Raw genomic sequence first — 17,783 nt, forward strand, 5'->3', positions numbered from 1 at the left:
ATAGAGTTTTAAGATCCGGGCATGAAGTCCGCAAGCATGTCATATTATTGAAATCTGCATTTAATAGAACTAAAAGAGAATGAGAAAATTGACAAGATTTAAGAAAAGAGACATTCCGGGAAAATGAAATATCAATTTCATTTGATTTTTTTTTGATTTTTTTTTTAATTTTTGAAGGTAGAATGGTTTACATCGGAAAGTAAGACAATAAAGTAAAACATCTGGACTACACCCTGGGTCAATCCAGATGCAGAAAGGATAGCAAGTCTGGCTACCGAGACTCCCGTCTGATGGGAAACTTTCAGGCTTGACAATCGTTTTTTGGCTTTTCGTCTGTCTCGGCAATGGCTGCAATAGCCTTCAGTGCCAGATCAAATTCCTCAACTTCACAGATCATTCCGTCTATTGGCCCGTTTGTGAGAGTAGGCAGGGGAATGTTCATCATATTAGGAACCTTTTCGTCCTGGAGAACGATTCTTTCAGCATCAATCAAGTCTTCAACTGCCATTTTGAGGGTCCAATGACCAACAGTCCTTTGTACCGTGTCCCACTGCTCCAGAGTGGTATTCACATCTAGTATTAGCTCGATGCGGGGAGGGGGGACTCGGTGTTTGCCGATTTGGGGCCACTGGCTGCAGCAGACTTCGCCTGATTAGCTTTTGGAACAAGCTTTAGTATGATTCACCAATAGGGGTGAACTGATTCCTTTTGAAAGACTCTTTTGGGTGAGGATTGTATTGAGGAACATTTGATTGGGGACTATATGGAGCTTGGTAAGGATGGGCATTTCTGGGAGGTGGAGCTCAGTTTTGTGTATAATGTTGTGGCCGCGTGCAAGGCTGCTCATCACCGCATACCAACAAAACCAATCACCTAAACAGAACCTGGCTAATTTACTCACACACACAACCTTGTTAGTTTTGAGGCATTTAACATATAGGAAATCGCACGATGGGATGCAATGCACCTAAACAGTTAAACGTTTTTACCATGTGTTTGAACGAGTTGCATGTTTTATCCCGGCCTTAAACTAGCCCTCTTCACTATGTACCTTTTTTCTTTTATTCCTACCTCTCTTTAACCACTCTTGATCTTGTTTTTGCCGCTCTTTTTTTTTGCACTCTTTTTTTTATTTATTTTGTCACTCTTTTTCCCTTTTTTTCACTATTTTTTCTTTTCTCTTTTTCACTCAATTTTCTTTCTCCTTTTCTTTCAGTTTTTTTTTACTCAATTTATTTTATAGCTATGATTGAATCCGATGGGGATTGCCTACGTATCATGACCCCGCATGAATCAGATCGCGTAGTTCTCAACTAACAAGTGCAAAAATAAAGAAACAAATGTTCATTTTGCATTGTACTCATCCTGCACATTTATTAAGGTGGTTTAAGCAAAAATGATTTGACTCAAAAATGATTTGACTATATTTTAGAAAGAAAGATCCGATTTTCGAACACGGCCATTCAGCACTTCGGGGATGAAGATTTTAAGGCTGTGAGGGTCAACCGATCAAAACTCTAAAAGATGATCGAAAGTGGCCGTTTATGCAAAGTCAGCCTTCCGTCGTCCCTTTCGGGAACATTTGGCTGTTTTTGACAAAACAGCATCACTTGATTTATTTATGACTCTTTCTTCAGAATGGTGACCCGACATTGGGAACATGGCCTCGCAGAGCCTCGCGGACGAGGATCCTAAGGCCATTGGGCAATTTGGTCAAAATTTTAAAAAATGACCAAAAATGGCTGTTTATGCAAAGTCAGCCTTCCGGCGTCCCTTTCGGGAACATTCGGCTATTCTTGACAAAACGGCATCACCTGACTCATAAATTAAAATTCTGACATTTTGGCTATTTCTGAAAAAGGGGAGATTGGACCCGATGAGGGTTGCCTACGTATCTCACACCCTGCGAGAATCAAACCGGCGTAGTTCGGGCGATCGTGAATAGAGTAAGTAAACTAACTCTTTTTTTTTCTTTTTGGAATAATTTTTTAAAAAAAAATGCTTTAAAAGAATAAAGGTTTTTTTTTTTTTTGGATTTTTGTTTCTAAAAAAAAATGCTTTAAAAGAAGAAAAGGATATATTTTTTTTTGGATTTTTGAATTTGACTCTATTTTTATTTTTGAAAGAAAGACCTTTTCTTTTGATTGGAACTTTGAGAATTTTAGAAGTTAAAAAAAAATTGTTTGAATTTTCATTTGTTCTCTCTTTTTCTAAAATAAGAAAGAAAATATTTTCTTTGGATTTTGGTTGTCGCCTCTGAATTTTCGAAAGAGGCACTTTTAAGAAAATATTTTATATTTTCGAGTTTTTTTTTTTGTTTTTAAATTTACAAAAGTACTTCTAAAGAAAAAATGAAAATATTTTTAGACTTTTAATTTTTAATTCTATGGCATTTATGAAAGAAAGACTTTTAAAGAAGGAAAGTCTTTAAAAGAACGAATATATATATATATATATATATATATATATATATATATATATATATATATATATATATATATATATATATATATATAGATTCTCTTTTTTTCTGATTTCTTTTTTGATTTTTTGGGAAAAATACTTCAAAATAAAGGAAACCCGTATTTTGGATTTTGATTTTTTTTTTTAGATTTTATTATTATTTTTTTTATTTCTTTTTCAGTATGAAATACTTCAGAAAGAAGGAAACTACCTTTTTTTGAGTTTTGAAAACTTCTTCTTTTTTTGAATTTTCTAAGGAAAGATTTCTAAAGAAGGAACTAATAAAAAATATTTTTGGATTTTTTGAAAATTGGGGTCGGAACCGATGAGGTTTGCCTACGTATCTCACATCCGGTGAGAATCAAACCCGCGTAGTTCGGTCCGAATAGGGAAATAAACTAGACCCCCTTTTTAAACACAATTTTTTAAAGAAAAGGAGAAAAAATATTTTTTTTTTCTGGATTTCTATATATTTTTTATTTTTTTATTTTTTTAAAAGAGACGAAGACTAAGGAAATTTTTTTTTCTTTGAATTTTAAACTTCTTTTCATTTTTTTTTTGAAATTTCGAAAATCTTTTAAGGAAGTGCTTGGACTATTAGTCTGAACTATAAAAGAGATACTACAAAAGAAACAATATTTTTTGAATTTTGAATTTTCCCTTCTTTTTTTTTTTACTTTTAAATAAATACTTTTTTTTTGAATTTTGAAAGTGATTAAAAGGAATTTTTTATATATATATATATATGTTTTTTTTAATAAATCAAACTAAAAGACAAATTTTGTTTTCATTTTTTTTTCTTTTTTTTTTTTAGAAAATTCCGGTGAGGTTTTGACACTACTTGGATATTGGTTTTATTTTCCAAAAATAAGTAATTATCTCCCTACGCAGCTATTTTTTTTTTTTAAAGTTTTTTTTTAGAAACCGGTCAGCATGCAGAACTGAAGCAAATAAATGCGTCAAACAAACGGGATGCAGCAGGATGGTCTTTTCATTTCAGGTTGCCTGTCCTAGACGGACCCAACCCCTATGTTGAGTCCCCTATGTCAAATGCAACATGATGCAAATAAGTGTTCCTACTAGGGATCCGACATGAGGTTTTGTTATACTAGGTTTATAACCTAGGTATATGTTCTATACTGTGTACCCGAGCGGACAACTCGAGTCGAGGAGGGGGCTACGTACCGGGGACCCGCGAGATCGTTCGGCTTTGTAACTTGTCCGACCTCTTTCTTATTTCAGGTATTGACACTAACAGAATAGGGAGTCTCGACCAGCGAGCTTCTCCCCGGAGGTAAGAAGAGAAGGGTTTCGACACAGTTTATATACAGTTCAGATAATATCAAAGCGTTAAAAGACAACATTTAGCACGTTATGCCAAAACATGTAATAAAGATCAGATAATAAAGCCAAATATAACAATTATTTTAAGCTCGAATTCTTGAACCCTGAACCAGAGGTTCTGGGTTGAATCCCCAGCAGAGTCGCCAGAGCTATCACACCTCCTTTTTGCGCGCCCGCCCCGAGGGGTAAAATGCGTGAGGGAGTTTTTCCAATTTAAGTGACAATATTCGAAAATGGGATTATTTATTTATTTCAGAGTCGCCACTTGGGAAAGGTTTGGCTTTTGGTGTCCCAAGTCACCGGTTTATCTTGAATCCCAAATCGAGGAAATTTTCGACTTTCCAAATGAAGTCTGCGAACCAGAAATTCTAAGTAAGGAATTCTGTTGACCCGAGGGAAGGTGTTAGGCACCCTCGAATCCCGTGGTTCTAGCACGGTCGCTTAAATTGTTATAATGGCTAAATATCTGATTTAAATACATGTTATGACTTATGTGCTTTTATTAAGTTTAAACCGCTTTTATTATTATCATTTATTTTTTATAGAATTGCAACGTCGTGAAAATGCATCTCGAACCACGTCACAATCAATGCACCCGTAGTTGTTAACACATTTCGACTCCGTTGAGATTTGAATTTGGGTCACATAAATGCGCACCCGAATTTAAGAATGTAATTTAATTAAGTCGCGCCTAAAGAGTCTAACGCGTTATTATCTTTGGGGAAGGCAGTGACATTCACTAAACAGTCCATCCCAAATTCTAAGTATTTATTATGACCAATTTTTGAGGGCCCCGCAATTTGCATTTTTTATTTGGCGAGACTCGTCTCATTATTTCTAAAAGGATAATCTTAGCATGACTACATTTTCTATTTTTCGTTTTCTAAAATAAATGAAGATAAGGTCCTACTTTATTTACATACTTTCGAGTTATTATAGTTAAGTTTCGAAGGTGAGTTGTTTAAAGAGTTTACATGGCAATGCATAGAACATTCTACATACAGACAGTAAAAGAAAGAAAAGACTACATTAAATTACAACTTCAAATCTTTCTCATTTTTTGCATTCATGCCTCGAGTGGCTTACAAGATGAACCAGTGTATCAGTTTGTGTACCTGGTATTTGGGAAAGCAAGGAAAGAAGATGAAGATCAGTAGAAGCAGCAGTAGTGTAAATACACAGCAACAACAGCAACCCAACAACAACAAATTCGAATCAGATTCAAGGCCCAGAAAACTTTGAGGAAAAACCGAACAACTCAATAGAATAAACCCAAAAGTTTGTAAGCAAACTAAACAGCAACAAACCACGCGTGTATTAAACCCGAAACTAAACTCGCTTCTCCCTTTGTTTTTGTTTTCTTTTTATAAACTCTCTGACACTCTTGAGATTTTCGGAATGTCTTTCTCTCAAAATAATCCTCAAAAATCTTTCAAGTTCAGTCTCAGTTTTTCTCTCAAGTTTGAGTCTTTAATGTTCAAGTCTAATATTCAAGTCCAGTCCTTTTAAAATGTGTCAAATGACTCTATTTATAACAAGACTCTTGTCTTGAATCCCCAACCCGAAATATTCTTCCAATTGCATGCTTTGTCCCCACTATTTAATATTTTCTTTATTTTAAACTCTTGTCCCCCATGCTTAACATAAATAATTACATTATTCTCAACCCACTACATTATGTATTGTCCCCCACTATATTAAACAATTATATCAACCCCAACCCATTACATCTTGTCCCCATGCTTAACATAAATAATTACATTATTCCCACCCCACTACATTATGTCTTGTCCCCCATTATATTAAATAATTATATCAACCCCATCCCATTACATCTTGTCCTCCATGCTTAACTTAAATAATGGTTCAAATGTTTAATTCTAAAAATACCCCTCCGACCTTACTGCAATTACCATTTTACCCCTGAACGTACTGCAATTTACCAAACTACCCCATCAGCTATAACCAATCACCTAATCAATCTCAACCAAAATACAGCAAATATGACCAATTTCTAAACAAATTTCAACAACAAATCTCATGAACACAGATGAATCATACAGCTTCAAATTAACGGGAATAAGTTAACCATATTGGGAACCAATCCGGGTTAACTTAGACAAAAAATGAATGAGCAAAGAGACAACAATATCAACAACAAAAATAAACTGAAACAATATGAATCACAATTAACGGAAATGATGCAAACTGAAATCATACCATGAACAACAAAAAGCAGGAATTATTTTGACAAAACAAATTTTTAACAATAATCCTACTTTCAGATTTAACAAAAATAAGAAATTGATCATAACAAACAAATAGATTCAAACTAAACTAAACACTCACTTGAAAAATTCAAAAAGCAGCAAACTTTAAAAAAAATGCATGAACACAAATTTTCTCCAATACAAACAAAGAACCTGGGTTCGAATGGCAACCTCGACGCGCTGTAACTCGACGAACTCGATCTGTGTATGAACTGTTTCGACAAACCCCGACCAAAGCTCGAACAAACGAGATGGTTGAGTCTCGTTGTTGGACTGGACTGAAAGCAGATGGTTGAGTCTCATTTTTTTTGGACTGGGGGCGCCGGAAAAAGGGTGAAGCAACAGCAACGATCTTGAAGAAGAAGCAACCAACGTGATCTTGGAGAAGAAGAAGCAACCAACGTGATCTTGGAGAAGAAGAAGCACAGGCAGCAGCAACGGACAGAGAAGAACGCAGCAACAGCAGTGACGAATGGAGAAGAAGAAGCAAGAACGATCAGCCATGGCCGAACTTTGAGCTCGCCAGGGAGAAACGAAGACGCAGCGATCGTGACGGACTGAATGTTGCTGCGTTTGGAGCGTCGAAACTGAACGTAGCAGCAGCTCACGTCCATGGCTGGAGCTCGACGGGGCAGCAGGAGTTTGGTTGTTCGTGGCTTGGGTGGTGCGATGACGATGGCGGATCTGCTGGTCGCCATTGACGAGCTCCATTGACGAGCTCCGATGACGAAGATGAGGCAGCAGTCATGGCTGCTTGGAGGTGTGTGTGTGTGGTGTTTGTTGGAGGTGTGAGAAACGGGGGACGGGGGGGAAGGGCAGCAGCCATGGTTGGCTAGGGTTTGGGGTGAAGGTTTTTTTTGGAGAAGAAAAGAGGGGGTGGCGGATGGGTTTAGTTTTAGGTTTAGGTTTTTTTTTTCTCTTTTTTTTTTTTTGTTTTGTTTTGTGAAGTGTAAGGTAGGAAGATAAGGGTGTTGGGTATTTGGGTTATGGGGCAGACCGGGTCGACCCGTGTTGAAATGGACCGGGTCATGGGGAAGGTTGGGTATTTTTTGGGCTTGTGGCTTGAATTTGAAGAAGAGCCCAATTCCGGTTTCTTTATATTTTTGCTCTCTTTTCTTCTTTTATTTTTCTAAAACTAAATTCTAAAAATCCTCAAATTATTAATAAGTTATAAAAGCGCAAATTAACTCCCGATAACAATTAACGCACAATTAAGTAATAATTAAGCATAAAATTGTACATATGAACATTAAATGCTAAAAATGCAAAAGATGCCTATTTTTTGTAATTTTCAATTTTTGTAAAACAAACTTAATTACCAACAATTGTAGAATTAAATACTACATGCAAAATGCGACATATTTTTGTATTTTTTATTAATTTAACAAATAAATATGCACAGACAAATACAAATAATTATCCAAAAATGTCACAAAAATTCTCAAAATTACACAGCAAGGAAAATCGTTTTATTTTGAATTTTTGGGAGTAATTCTTTCATAGAGAAAAAATCACGTGCTTACACTTACTATCGCACCCATTACTCTTTTGAAATTATAAGTTCAAACCAAATTTTTTAAAAATAGTAATTTTCTTATATATATTACTCAATATCGAAAATGGTGAGATTAATTAAGCCTTGATTTATATGCTACATTATCATCTACTACTAATTTTAATATGCACATCTATTTAATTATACACTCCTTCCGTCCTAACTTATGTGACACTATTTGACTCGATATAGAGTTTAAGTTATAAATATTTGTATGGATGTAACTCAATTTATTAAGGGTAATTAGGTATTTTAAAGTTAAATTATTTTTAAATAAAAAAGTATAATAGTCGTATTTGGACGAACTAAAAACGCATGACACATAAATTAGGACTAGAGGGAGTAATATTTTAAGATGAAAAAAGAAGAATAAGAATTTTAATGTGTTAGTCTTGAAAATTTGGAAAGAAAAAATTAAACCAAAAAAATACTTAATTAATACACAATAAGTGAAACCATACGTGCCCATTTTCCGTGGAGGTGCCTAATTCTAGCAAAAAAAGAAAGGTAAAAAATAATAAGATTGACATAAGATTTGAACTCTCAACCTCTCTTAGAGAGGTGTGCCCAATAACTAATGCATCGTAATATAATTTGAGCTTGAGCACACACAATTATAATTTTTTTAAGAAAAAATATAACACTATTATAAATATAGGGAAGGGAGCATGCGTTCACATGCCCCTGAAAGCCCTGGATACGCCCCTAGGTATTAGGATACTAATTCTGATATTAAATTTAGGGTTACATTTATTCATCTTTTTGTCATTGCTAATAGTTAATATCAATATAAATTTTATACGAAAATTTTGGTTTTAATTAACTATTCCGTGTAGAAAGCGGGAATAGTCATGACTATAACCAGTGTTTTAAAAAACGTTTTCGAGGCGAGCCCCGAGACGAGCCATGGGGCGAAAGTCTCAAGAGATGTACACCCAGCAATTCGGGGCGTATGTCCGGAAGTTTGAGGCGCACTTTTATAGTGAGGCGTAAATCCCAGAAACTTTTTCAAATTAAAATAAAATTTGTTGAATAAGTCCTCATATAATACCCAAAATTCTCAAAAGTTTTAAAAAGAAATTGAAATGTATTAAATTTAAAAATCAAGACCTTTTTCATTGATTGGAGCCTTAATTTATGGTCTTTTCTAATTCTTTATCTTGTCCGTTAGTCTGCTAATATCTTCCAAAAGCAACGAATATTCAATTTTTTTGTACAAATACAAAGAGAACTTCATTATCCTTCATAATAGCAAGTTCAAAGTTTAAATTGCAGCTTAGTCATTATTTTTTTTCTTCCATATAGAAAACTTTACTCTTTTCGACTCAAGTTATTTGTGCTTGTAAGTAGCGTATAATAAATTGTTTTGACTAGTTTTTTGTGGGGATGAAGCGCGCGCGCGCGCGCACACACACACACATATATTTATATATTTTTTAAATTTTTATACCATTTTACCTATTTATAAATATTTAATGTAATTATATTACTTTATAAAATATTAAAAATTAAATATCTATGGAGCTTACGCCGCGTATCTGAGGTTTACGCCTCGCTGAGGCATATGTAAAATGTCTCGCCTTACACCCACACTTTTGAAAACATTGGCTATAACCAAAATAACAAAATACTAGTAACCGAATTAAATTCTTAAGAAGTAGCTAGCCTGTATGATTAATAGCCCGATTGGCCAAGCTGCAAAAATCAACTTATTTTGAGAAATGTTTTTTTTTAAAAGTGTTTTTCTCAAAAGTACTTTTGGTGAGAAACAGTTTGTGTTTGACTAATTAGTTTGAAAAGCACTTATGAGCAGTAATTAGTGTTTGGCCAAGTTTTAAAAAACTGCTTATAGTTGTATTTTTCTCAAAAGTGCTTCTCAAAAAAGTGCTTTTAGAGAGAAACTACTTTTTTCTACTTCTCTAAAACTGCTTATACTTCTCCTCAAAAACACTTTTTTTCCTTCCAAAATCTTGGCCAAACACCTCAATTTTTGGCCAAAAGTGCTTTTTGGCAAAAAAAAAAAAAAAAAAAAAAACCCTTTTCCAGCCTATCTTCTCTTTTTATACACAAATCTACCGATTAAGCATTTTCTTGAAGAAGCTGCCTTTTCAATTCCCTCTGCCAAGTAGGATCCCCCTTTCTTTCTTGCTGGTCAATCAAACCCAACCCCCTACGGCTACAAATTGCAAAAACAAGTTCATTTTTAAAATCTTGGTATTCAAAGCTTATATATAAGCACCATCTATTAACTTCCAAGGTCATTTCCTTAGATTTATGCGACATGGGTAATTCTAAAATTAAGCAGAACTCGTCAGTTTCTGATTATCTTCTCTTTGTGTTCCTCTTCTCATGTCTATTAGTAGTAATAATTCCCAAAGCAGCGGCACAGCCACAAAATAATCAAAGTGAGTTTCAATATGCAAAGCTCAATCCACCTCTGGCAATTATCATAATTGTTTTAATTGCAGCGCTCTTTTTCATGGCCGCTTTCTCTGTTTACATCCGACACTGTACTCAGTCCTCTACTAGCGGCAGCGTTCGGCGAGCTCTGTCTATGCGCCGCCGTGCTGCAGCGGCGCGTGGACTTGATGCAGCCGTTATTGAGACTTTTCCGACCTTTACATATGCTGAAGTGAAGGATCACCATATTGGTAAAGGAGCTTTGGAGTGTGCTGTTTGCTTAAACGAGTTTGAAGATGATGAAACGCTGCGTTTAATTCCTAAGTGCGATCACGTTTTTCACCCTGAATGTATTGATGCTTGGCTTCAATCTCATGATACTTGCCCGGTTTGCCGAGCTAACCTCGCCCCTCAACCCGGTGAACCGCCGGCCCAAGTTTCCGAGTTGAACCAAGAGGGTCAACAACAACCGGGGACTGAGCTTCAACAGCAAAACGAAGAAGTTTCGATACGCATAGAGGGCGACGAAGAACAACGAGAACCGGTTCAGCAGCAACAACAAGAAGGTTCAGTTAGATCGAGAGTGAAGCGGAATTTGAGCTTCAACGTGCCGAACCGGGTTCAGAAGCAAGAAGAAGGGGGTTCAACTAAACCGGGAGTAAAGAGAAACTTGAGTTTCAACATGCCGATTCTTTCACCAAGATCATTTTCCATGAAGCCAAGGATATTTAGCAAGTTCAGGTCACATTCAACCGGCCACTCACTAGTACTACCGGGTGAGAATTTGGACCGGTACACCCTAAGGTTACCAGAGGGAATTCGTAAGGAGGTAATGAACCGGGCATTATTTAACCGGGCTAAGAGCTTTGGAGTTGCCTTACCAAGAGACGGAAGCTCAAGAAAAGGGTACAGAACCGGTACTGGGGAGGGAAACAGCAGGGGTGCTAGATCAAACAGACGGATCGATCGGTCCGAACCGGAGGGATATTCTGACCGGTGGGTTTTCACTATTGCACCACCATTCATTTCTAGAGGTTCATCAATGAAATCACCAAAAGTTGGAGCTGAAACCGGTGAGGGTTCCACCTCTGGAAGTGTGAAAAACGCCGTCAAATTACCGTCGTTTAAATGCTTGGAACCAAAAGGTGATGAAACCTCTTTGATGTCTGCTGACTCGGCTCGACCTCCGGTTTAGTAAATCTTCAATCCGGTTCGAGATAACCGTTTTTGGAGACGCGTCTGGCGACTTTTCGTGTGCTATAAAAGAGGACCGTCTTTCTCATGATAGGTTGGGCCCCACCTTGAAAATTAAGGCAAGTCAAGGTATAAATGTATATTAGCCCAAAGTTGACTTTCAATATTACAGGTTTAGTAGAAAACATTTTTGTTACTATTTTTTTTATAAAATAAAAAATCTTCAAATTTTTTCTATATTTATTTTAAGTTTTGTGCATATCTATAGTTGCTGTAATAAAAAAAAGTCTCATGTATTTTATTTTATTTTTTTCCTGATTGGACGATGTCCTCTAGTGATGTAAGTACGTGTATTTCTTTTTCTTAATTTCATTGTCCAATCCAAAAAAAAAAAAATCAAAACGGAAAAGAGTACGAAATTGCTTTCGTTATTCTTTATCTTTGTTAGTCAAGATGATGGGGGTTTGATATTGATTTTTTGTGATAAGTAAAGAATGGTTCGATTTCAAAGAAGGATGATGGTTCGATTACAAATTTAATAAATTTTCTAATATAAATATAAGATCTACACAAAATCTAATGGGTTCGGCAAAACCCGTAAAGGACACCTACCTCAGCCCTTGATTACTGGTCTTAAGCTAATTTAGTACTATTTAGAATGAACCTTTCCGTAACTCTAACGGTGGTCTAACAAAGCTCTGTGGCCACAGATCTGGGAGAATTAGGCGTAGGACATTGATTTCGTACGTAACTGATCTCGACAACTAAGTTTAGTTTATCAGTTAATGTATCAAAAGACTTTTTTTTCTCTTTATTCTCGAGTTAATGGTCAGTTAGTGAGTTTATTGCGATGTAGGCATGTTATCATAGTTAGGTGGTTAAATTGAATTTGAGAACATTCTTTTTAAATGTTAAGTATATAATTTTAATGTAGTTCCAGTATTTTCCATATTTAATAGTATAGTTTTAGTGGGATACATGCAACGTCAATCTATAACGAATAAATACACTTTTCAATCAAAACAATCTTTTAATACCATTTTCTCTTGCCCATACTGTCTCTGCAACAAAAGAAATTCTATTTTTTACTTAACCATTGATGTAAGACAAGATTTCTTCCAAAATAAGATCTATATGCCTATCATCACTGGTTTTCACTAAAGTTAAAAGCCAATTCACCACCAAACTTTAATGTTCATATTGTTTTAATAATCTTTTTGTTCAAACAAAGTTGGAACAGAAAAGAACGTGCAAAGATTTCCTTTTGCCACTTCGATTTTACCGGTGAGCTACCAAAATATCCTTATTTGTCAAACTTCATAGCAAAGTCACAGTCCAAAATAATAATTCATGTATTTGTGGTCCTAAAAGCTACTCTAGAGGTTTTGCATAAGACAAGTGTTCACCTTGAAGTATCGTTATCAGCTAATTAGTTACCAAACAAGGTTAGTGCTTCCTAACCTTGTATTCTTTTCTACTTCCGTGTACTTTAATTTATTAGTTTATCATGTCATAATAATTTGCGGCGATAGGTGAGAATTGCAACTATATCTTATATTACATGTATAATCTATATTAATAAATTGGTAGGAGCCTACTAAATGTCACCCGTGAAGCTGGAATATAAACATATATAATGTGAGTATTAATATGTTAATCTAGTAGTCAACAGAGTGCAACCCATAAAAATTTAACTGCACTCAATATTTATATATAATCAGTGACTCATAATATGTGTTTGTATATAGACTTATATTATATCTCCATAGTTAAGTAACATGTATATATCTTCACCTTATTAGATTATTTAACAATGATAAATTGATATAGTTTAATACGAAATGCAGGGAAATATTTACCGGGTGCAATCCTACTACGTGCTCCTATTTATGGATTGGCGATAACTAAGTTTTGTAAAGTTGACAAAGTTAAGAATAATTCCTGGATATTTTCATAAATAAAATAAGTAACTAAATTAGCCTTTTTTAATCAAAAGTGATTATTTTTAAAAATTAATTGTTGGGATATATACTATTAACCATGCGGTTTCGATATAATATTGTGTTTTATTCTTTATTGAGCAATTGTTTATTTGATTTATTCAAATCAATAAAGTACTATTTTAAATAGATCATTTGTTACGTGTATGTCCTTTAGTTACGTAGTAGAAAATTTAGTGTATGGAGTCTTAGCTCATGCACAGAAGATTAAATTGTAGGTTCTCATGATAATTAATAAACTATATTCACAATCGAAGATATTATTGGGCAAAATATCTTGATGATTGTAGCACAAGATTTTAAAGTATAATTTATCTTGATTATGGGAGTGGTTTTATTCCGACTTCTTGTACTAGTATACTTAGTGTATATTGAACAGATCAAGTAGAGAAAAGATGTTTTTGTACTGAATATATATAAAATATTTTCTCTAATTCATTAAATGAGCTTATACTCCTAATCTTGATATAATCATTATGATCAATGTGATTTGTTTATTGTTTTGATTTATCAAAAGGTACAACTCTATTCAAAGTTAGTGTATGCCTAATAGATTGGACAATAACGAATAACATTTGTCAAATAATAATTAGATGATAGAATCCATGACTTGGGTTTGAGTTTGATGATACCCCTTTATGTTAGTTTATAAGTTTTCATGTGAAAACCTGGCCGATAAATTTTCTATCTGTCACATAAAATAGTTTAAGCAGAATTATAAAGGATTTAATTAGTTGATCATATCAAATTGTTAGCAATTTAATTTAATTAACTGGTATTTGTAATCTTAACATGGGGAGTTAAAATAAGTATTAGCGAATTTTCGAAATTCATATTGAGGAGTTCAATTGCAGTTTTTTGGTAGAATAAACTGTAATTAATTATAGTAGGAATTAATTCATCCAAATTTTTGAATTAATGATATAATTGATAGTCACTTATTGTTTTTATGGTCCCTGCTATACTTAGTAAAAACCTAGACAGACTTGGATAAAAAGTGAGTTGGGAGAAAAGTCATCCTTTTGAGTTTACTTGCACAAGTGGAATCCTGCACGTTTTTTAGCCCCTTTTGGCTGAATTTCATGTCTACATAAGGAAGACGTTTTTCACCCAATAACTCACTCTTCATAATTGTATTATTTTTGCCCACTCAAAACAATTTCATCCAAGGTCTTACTAGGAGCATAGCAGAAGACTGCAGCCCTGGATTCTTGCTCTATTGAGGACCTGTGCAACGTTTTCAAGAGGTTAGTGCTTCTAATCTCCGAATTATATCATTATCTAGTTTACATGTTTGCGATGCGTGAATTTTATGCTTGCTTTCGCTATGCATATTCTAACAATTGGTATCAGACGCCGTCTTATATCTAACTAGATAATGTAATACAACATGAATAGAGTAATATTAAAACATGTTGTTAAATGATACATATTTGGTATGATTATTCTATGAAAGCAGTATATATATACATACTTTATATATATATATATATATATATATATATATATATATATATATATATATATTATAATAATATTATTTTAATTTCTAAAATTATGGATTAACAAACATAAGTATGTTATGTGATATGAACGAGTGAAAATAATCAAAACCCTAAAAAAATGCTAAAAATAGAATTTGCAAATAGGTCATGAATTTGGAATTCTGAAATTCTGCAGAACTCTGATTGACCTCAAATTTGGTAGGTTCATCGGAAACGACCCAAAAATGAGCAATACATATCAGCTTCGCTCATGACGTACGTCATTTTTTGGGTATTCGGGATCGTTTAGATGGGTTTTTGGCCATTTTTCTATTTTTTGGAATTTTTAATAATTTTTTAAAGAAAATTGTGATGGTAGGGTTCAATTTTCATGGTTTCCAATCATGTTTTACAATAATATAATGAATTTATATGTTGACATTGGTCTTCTTCCATATCGGATAAGTTCATTATAGTTCATTACTTTAGTTTTGCCTTTAGTTATTTGATTACTTGTATTAACTCTCCAACTGAGTTACATGTTGACTCAATGAAACTAGAGTTTATAAAAGTGACATTTACCTATCTTGAATCAATAGTTTACTCTCCATCTAAGTTGGTCTTGTTTTAATTTATGGGGGTAAATATTTTACATAACTCATATATATTGCATGAATAGTTAAGTTTCCCTAACGAATCTAACTGTTCAATAAGCATGGTTATATGTGTAATGTGCTATTTTGAATTCAATTATTCTAATTACATAACTAATGATCTATTTAATGTGAATATCTCTCAGATTAACCATGTCTTCATTCAACCCGCTTACCTTAATTTTGAACCAAAATAAGTTAGAAGGACCGAATTATGTTGACTGGAAAAAGAACCTTGATATTGTCCTAACTGCTAAAGGTTACAAATTTGTAATCACTGAGGAATTTCCAGAAAAACCTGATGAAGATGCTACTGATGATCAGGTTAAGGCATATGACAAATGGGTCAAGACTTATGAGATGGTGCGATATTACATTCTTGCCTCTATGGCGAATGTTTTGCAACATCAGCATAAGTCTATGGGGTGTGCTTATGACATGCTCGAAAGTCTCAAAGAGATGTTTGGTGAGCAAAATCGTGCGGCTAAGCAGACAGCCATTGTCACACCTCCTTTTTCCGCCACCGCGAGGGGCGTAGGAGTTTTTTCCAATTAAAGGACAATCGAAACGGAATTTGTTTATTTATTTCAGAGTCGCTACTTGGGAGATTCAGGGTGTCCCAAGTCACCGATTTAATCCCGAATCGAGGAAAAGAATGACTCCATATTACAGTCTGCGTACCAGAAATCCGGATAAGGAATTCTGTTGACCCGGGAGAAGGTGTTAGGCATTACCGAGTTCCGTGGTTCTAGCACGATCGCTCAACTGTCATATTCGGCTTGTTTATCTGATTTTAACAATTATGAACCGATGTGCCAATTTTAACTTTTTACCACTTTATTATTATTATTTTTAAAAGAATGTGAACATCGCTTAAAACACATCTTTGGACTGCATCACATGAAATGCACCCACAATTCGGAACACATTTTATTTGATGTTTTGGGATTTGGATTTGGGTCGCATGAAATGCACACCCAAGCTTAAGAAAGTAAACTATTAAACACGTGCCTAAAGAGACAATCGCGCTATCATTTTGGGAAGGTCATAAAATTCGCTAAACGGCTCGTCCCACAAACTAAGTATTTTAATATATACATTTAACGAGGGCCCCGCAGCTTGTGCGCTTTATTTGGCGAGGCTCGTCTCATTTTTATTTTAAAAGGATATCCTATAGTGGCTACGTTTCCTGTTACGTTTGTCTCTACTAATGAAAGCAGAAAATGATCCTACTTAGTTACATGCTTACAAGTTATTTATAGTGGGGTTCCGAATGTTTTCGCAAAATCCGAAGCATGAACGCGTATATGGGCAGCCGTTTGGATATTATGGGCCCAAGCCCAGCACACATAGTATTGGCTGGACCTGGGCCACTGCTTTTCCGATGGAGGCTTGGTTAGTCCCTTCGACTTGGGCTCGACATTCATAAGGCTGAAATGTAAACTTGTGCTATTTGCTCTAAAGGTATGGTTTGCAAGTTATAACGAGGCAGCTCACTAAAGGAAATGAGATTAACTAACAATGGATAGTTTAATACTTAACATGCGTTAGAGGATATGCTAACCACAAACATAGCTAAAGTCCAAGATATAGCTTACTATACTGTCAACCCTTTTTATCTACCAGCCTATATACACAATATGATATTAAGTTGCCATACATTGACGTTCAACTATGCATGAGGGCTAACTTCACTATCCAAGTAGAAGATGTGAACTATTATACACCACCTAATGTTCAATATACAGGCTACGTATTAAAATAAACATAGCTAAACATACAAGCTACGTATGAAAATAAACAACTTCAACTCTTCTCTTTTGTATTCATGTTTCAACTTTCAACTCACATTGACAGTGTATCAGTGGTGTACCTAGTATTGAGAAAAGCAAAAGAAGAAAAGGAATGATCAGTGGAGGCAGTAGCATACACAGCAGCAGCAGCAGCAAACAGAAACCAGCAAACAACATCAACAAAACCCAGCAACAGATCTTTATAACCCAAGCAAAAAAGTCCAGTTTGCAACCCAATGATACCAAAATAAGTGCAGGCAAAGCAAGGAAGGAAACAGATGCAAGAAAACAGTATCCTCTGATTGTTATGCTCCAATTCCAGTACAATCCTAGCTCTATCTTACTCTGAAACTAGACTGTCCTCCTAAAGTTGAAAGACCAGCCCCCCCTTTTTTTTAAGACTAAAAAATGTCCAGCCCCTTAATTGTTCTGAAGCAGCTTATTTATAAGCCAATCCAGGTCAGTCAAGCTGCCCGGATCCCTCCAGGCTTTAACCTGCCCATACCCCTTAATTCCCCATGCCTGAGTATCTTCTTGATGCAAGTCATTTGGTTCCCCATGCCTGGCCTATTGCTCTAATCAAGAGTCATGGGTTTATTAAAGTATTCATTTTAAACTCCCATGCTC

The 17,783-nt window shown here is 34.8% G+C and overlaps 1 protein-coding gene across 1 annotated transcript; it reads left to right on the forward strand.

The window, feature by feature from the left end:
- The first annotated feature begins 9,729 nt into the window (after positions 1 to 9,729).
- LOC104214130 (E3 ubiquitin-protein ligase ATL31-like) lies at positions 9,730 to 11,657 on the forward strand. The gene has a single exon (XM_009763762.2). The coding sequence runs from the start codon at positions 9,914 to 9,916 to the stop codon at positions 11,225 to 11,227; it is 1,314 nt and encodes a 437-aa protein (XP_009762064.2). The 5' UTR covers positions 9,730 to 9,913; the 3' UTR covers positions 11,228 to 11,657.
- Positions 11,658 to 17,783: the final 6,126 nt, after the last annotated feature.

The sequence above is a fragment of the Nicotiana sylvestris genome, chromosome 1 (assembly GCF_000393655.2).
Source record: "Nicotiana sylvestris chromosome 1, ASM39365v2, whole genome shotgun sequence".
In the NCBI taxonomy this organism is placed as follows: Eukaryota; Viridiplantae; Streptophyta; class Magnoliopsida; order Solanales; family Solanaceae; genus Nicotiana; species Nicotiana sylvestris.